The 4,936-nt window shown below is 39.9% G+C and overlaps 1 protein-coding gene across 1 annotated transcript in view; it reads left to right on the forward strand.

The window, feature by feature from the left end:
• Nucleotides 1-642: 642 nt before the first annotated feature.
• Nucleotides 643-4,936, forward strand: part of SGCB (sarcoglycan, beta (43kDa dystrophin-associated glycoprotein)) — a 5,499-nt gene continuing 1,205 nt past the window's right edge. Inside the window, exons 1-5 of the mRNA XM_010132834.1 lie at nucleotides 643-720; nucleotides 1,830-2,039; nucleotides 2,945-3,130; nucleotides 3,243-3,434; nucleotides 4,620-4,751. Coding sequence (XP_010131136.1) covers nucleotides 643-720; nucleotides 1,830-2,039; nucleotides 2,945-3,130; nucleotides 3,243-3,434; nucleotides 4,620-4,751 — 798 coding nt within the window. The remainder of the gene's footprint in view (nucleotides 721-1,829; nucleotides 2,040-2,944; nucleotides 3,131-3,242; nucleotides 3,435-4,619; nucleotides 4,752-4,936) is intronic.

The following is a 4,936-nucleotide window of genomic DNA, read 5'->3' on the forward strand; positions in this document are numbered from 1 at the left end:
GGCCTTAGGGGGCAGCCGGCTCAGCGTGGGGGAGGCAGCCCGAGCCCGCTGTCTGTCGGGGCGGGACGTGTTACCGCCCGGAGCCGCGCCGTCCAGCCCGCAGACGCAGAATCTCTCGACAGAGAAAAATACTTTGTTTTCGAAATAAAGCGTTCTGGCATTTCTGCACAGGAGTGTAACTGTCTGGCGTAAATAGGCACTTGCCGCTAGTTAGTGACGTGGAGAGCAGCTGGCCGGGGCGGTTGGTATTTATAGGAGTGCGCCGTCAGTCGTCTGGTTAGGCTGGCACGAGTGTGTGGCCCAGCGGCAGTGTTTATATAAGGCTGGAGCTCAGAGCCGGGCTCGTCATCCGAGGGCTCACATTGGAGCGAAAGCTAAATTTGTTGAAAGGGGTGTCACTGCCACCTGGTCAGAGGGCTGGGACGGGGACTCTGTCAGCGCCATGTAAGCCGGAGGGAAAAGAACGGAGTTGTTCAAGGGCTCTCCTTTCTGGAGCTCCTGCCTCTCCATGGGACTTTTAATCGGAGTGAGTCCGGGTATGTGCATCTGAGCCGGTGGCAGCAGTGGGTAGAGAGCCCCATATTCCTGAGGAGACCAGCCTCGTCTCGGGTGCCATAGGAAGCACTCTCTAGTTCTGCAAGGATGCTCCAGCTGTCACCATTTCAGCTGTGTTCTCCCAATCTTGGTGCTGTCTTACCAGGTGTGGTGCTGCCTTACCAGGTGATAAAAATACACTGGAGTTTTAGCTCACCATCACATTCTTTCAAGAACGCACTATTCTCAGGGCAAGATACCTATCTGTTGTACAAGATTTCTGTTTCCCCACAGCACAAACCAGTTTCCCTGCCTAGCCAATTCAGAGTTTGTGCAGGGTTAGAGTGGCTTCCAGAACATCATCAGGGAAGCCCTCCGTAAACCTGTTAAGGTCAGGCACCTTTCTCAACCCCATTTCCTTGTTCTTTGACTGTTGAAGAAAACAACACATTTCTATCTGTTAGGTCAGTATGGACACATGCAATTGCAGTAAGTTTCAGGTGCAGCTTCAGGAATCACTTCAGATGAACAAACTTAATCCCATCAAAAAGATCAAGACCCTCTGAAGAATTGAACCCTTAAATAGCAAGCTGTTTCGTTCAGGGGAGGTGGAACAGAATTTTGGTCAAAGACACAAAAATATATCAATGGTTTCTCTTCCTTTCGAATATCTACAAGAGTTTCCTCTACGTGTTAATTTGATACATTGATGGGAAATCCCTTGCAATCTAGTAATTCCAGATGTTTAAATTAAAGCTTGGCTGGACAAGTTCCCCATGCCAGGTGTGAGGCCTTACAGAATTTTACATAGTCATACATACAAGTAATAGAAATTGAAGGTGATCAAAGTAACTTAAAAACTGTATTCACCACGCTCCTTTTGGATACAGTCACTGACCATCTATCCCACATCAGCTTGGTGGGAACTAAAATGCTGTGTCTTGGTAAATAACCTGGGGGATCATGTCCTGTATCTATCCCCAAGAAATAAAAACTTGAAGTTCTTTACAGCTGTTTGGGTTTTTTTACTGTCGTTAATAATTCATATCTACTATGCTAAAAATGAAATGTGAAACCGTACATTATCTGAAAATATCTGGATTTTAATTTTAGTCATTACGTTAGCAGAGATTGCAGTGGTTGTAAATGTGTATTCTAAGTACAGTGTCAGACTGAAAGATAATATTGAACATATTCCACTAGTCAATTCAAGTTTATATTTTTTGCGTACGTATGTGTGCCCTTTCGGTGTTTTTACATGTCTTATAACCGCCAATCTCTGCTTTGCATTATAGCAAAGTTCTAATGGCCCAGTGAAGAAGTCTATGCGGGAGAAGGCTGTGGAACGCAGGAATGTTAATAAGGAGCACAACAGTAACTTTAAAGCAGGATACATTCCAATTGATGAAGACCGTCTCCATAAGACAGGGTTACGTGGCAGAAAGGGCAACTTGGCCATTTGTGTGATTGTTCTTCTTTTTATTTTGGCTGTCATCAATCTGATTGTGAGTATAATACTTCGTCTGTAAGCAACATTAGGACGTATTTCAACAGTTTATTAGAGAAGTAAAACTTATTCCAGTATGGCTGAGAAGGACTTAAAATGTGATGAAGGAGATTTCTCATTTTTCTCCTTTCTTTTTTGTTCTTCTGTAGCCTGAGCAAGATTAAATGGAAGAATCTTACAAGTTCAGTCATGACTATTTCAGATATCATGGTGCCAGCAAGGAACATACCATTTATGCAACAGCGAATTAGGAACCTTAAAAGTGTCTGTCCATTCCCAAAACTCAGTAACAGTGAACATGTGAAGTGTTTTTAGTGCAGTTCAGATGCATTCAGGATAAACTGTTACGCCAGGAACATTTTACAAATAGTAGCAGAGCTGCACGTGAACATTCAGAATTAATCAGCCACTGCACTTTAAACCTTCATTGCTGTAATTACCACCTTTTTATTGCCTGATCAATGAGAAGTAATGAATTATTTTTCATAATTGGACAGCCACCTGTGCAGGTGCTTTCTTATAGTTCAAGGGTAAGTATATCCTGAGCTGAGCTACTTTGTTCAGGAAATTTGCTTAGCTAATGATACCATAATCACCCTTAAACAGGAAAAATACTTAATTAGGGACATGATTTAATTTCAAATGTGTGTGTATATATATATTCAAATTGTTTAGTTAATATTTCAAATTAGTCTAAAAATCATGTAAAATGCTTTTCATAATGAAATGTGTTCTGATGTTTCCAGGAGGCATTGAACAGGCTGAGGTAAACTCACACCTAATGCTTACTTAAACACTAGCATTAATAAATACTGTAAATAAAACATGTAGTTAACAGAATACTTGTCATGGAGAGATCCACATGATCAAGGTAGTCTTTGAAACGGTGTGTTTCTCTTTCAGATTACACTAGTTATCTGGGCAGTGATTCGAATCGGTCCCAATGGTTGTGACAGTATGGAGTTCCATGAGAGTGGCTTGTTGCGGTTTAAGCAAGTTTCTGACATGGGTGTTATACACCCATTGTATAAAAGCACTGTAGGAGGCAGACGCAATGAAGATTTGGTGATCACTGGAAATAATCAGCCTGTAAGTTACATCATGAGTTGAAAATTTGTGAGCAACACTATGGGCTTACACTCACATTATTAGTAAACATTATATCTGAAACATCAGTAACTTCATGACTTTGTTTCTGAAGATTGTATTTCAGCAAGGAACAACCAAGCTTAGTGTGGAAAAAGACAAAACTTCTATTACCAGCGATATTGGCATGGAATTCGTTGACCCACGGACACAGAATACCTTGTTCAGCACAGACTATGAAACTCATGAATTTCATCTGCCAAACGGAGTTAAAATCCTGAATGTTCAGAAGGCCTCTACAGAGAGGGTGTGTCTCTTTTAACTGCCACTTAACATTTTGTAAAAGCTCATTGCAGAATTGCCTTAGTTGTAGGATAAGAAAAAAGTTTACTCATCTGATCTTTCAGGCATATTTAGAAATTTGACTAAATGTAGCTAAAAGGGCAGCTCTAAAAATGTGAATCATCCGAAAAATCAGAAGTGAAAACTGACATCACTAAATGAGAGTCATATCTGGAATACTATGCTAACTAGGCCCTTGCGTCTTTTTATTAAGCATTTCACTCTTTGTGCATGGATAATATTTTGTGCAGAAATAAAACTTCTGTGAAAAGCTCATCTGTTTGTAATATGATCAGAGACAAGTAATAACTAGAACTAGTTTTCTTTCCATTGGGGATAACTGTTAATACAGTCAGAATTTCAGAAGTCTGAGTAAAAGCGGGGAGGACAATCACAGCATTGTAGGAATTGTGTCCGTTTGTGGCTTCTAGGTTAAACAAGTTCTTGATTTGGTTTCTATATTAAATACACTTTATTTATCAGAAAACTAAAAAAGCTAAGTGTTGATGTGAACATTTAAAATGTTGATCTTAATGTCAGACTAAAATCTGTTTCTTGCATGTCATCACTCATAATAAAGGCTTTACAGGTAGAGTACAGCGCATCGTTCTTCTGTGTAACATCAGCAGAGTGGTATCAGTGGTTTTGTAGAGGGTTGAGTGCACCTTAGGAAGCACTGAGCAATCCTGTGAAGGACAGAGAGAATTTAGTTTGCTTTTCTTAGTGTTTCCTCTGCAAGGCTAACAATTAAATAGTACGTTCCAGGAAAAACCAACCAACCAACACAAAACCTATACATACATAGGAGGAACAGCTTAAATGAAAACAGAGGAGGAAGTTTACATAATCAGTCCCAACAGGAAGCCTGTATCTGCTACCAGTGTTAAGTGTCATATGAATTGTTACTTTTATAGCAAATGGAAACTATTTTACATACCTCCCAAAATTAAGTAATCCTTATTTTTAAATGCGAACAGGGAAAATAACAAATGAGCAGAAGCTTCACAGGTGTCAGAAGGGCAAAAAGTACGTTGAAGTTTTTTATTAAATTGTGTAGCAATATTTTTGAGGTAAGTAAAGTTACTCAGACAAACCCAAGTGACACATTTTAATTGATCTGTAATACACTTTTTTTGGTTTATGTTCTTAGATTACCAGCAATGCAACCAGTGATCTAAACATAAAGGTCGATGGCCGTGCTATTGTCCGTGGAAACGAAGGTGTTTTCATCACAGGCAAGACTATTGAGTTTCGGATGGGGGGTAACATGGAACTTAAAGCAGTAAGTATTTCCTATCATAATTTTTTTAACAGCTTAGTTTCAAACTCAGGCTGATAATAAACTGATGTAGCTTTACGTGGTTTCAGGTTTTATATAAGTAGTCACGCATAAAAGTTTAGTGGCGTTCAGTGTCTTTAGTAGGATTTGAAAAGGTGGTTTGTTACTTTGCTGTTAATTGGTGGTTC

Source organism: Buceros rhinoceros, unplaced genomic scaffold (assembly GCF_000710305.1).
Source record: "Buceros rhinoceros silvestris isolate BGI_N320 unplaced genomic scaffold, ASM71030v1 scaffold6373, whole genome shotgun sequence".
Taxonomy (NCBI): Eukaryota; Metazoa; Chordata; class Aves; order Bucerotiformes; family Bucerotidae; genus Buceros; species Buceros rhinoceros.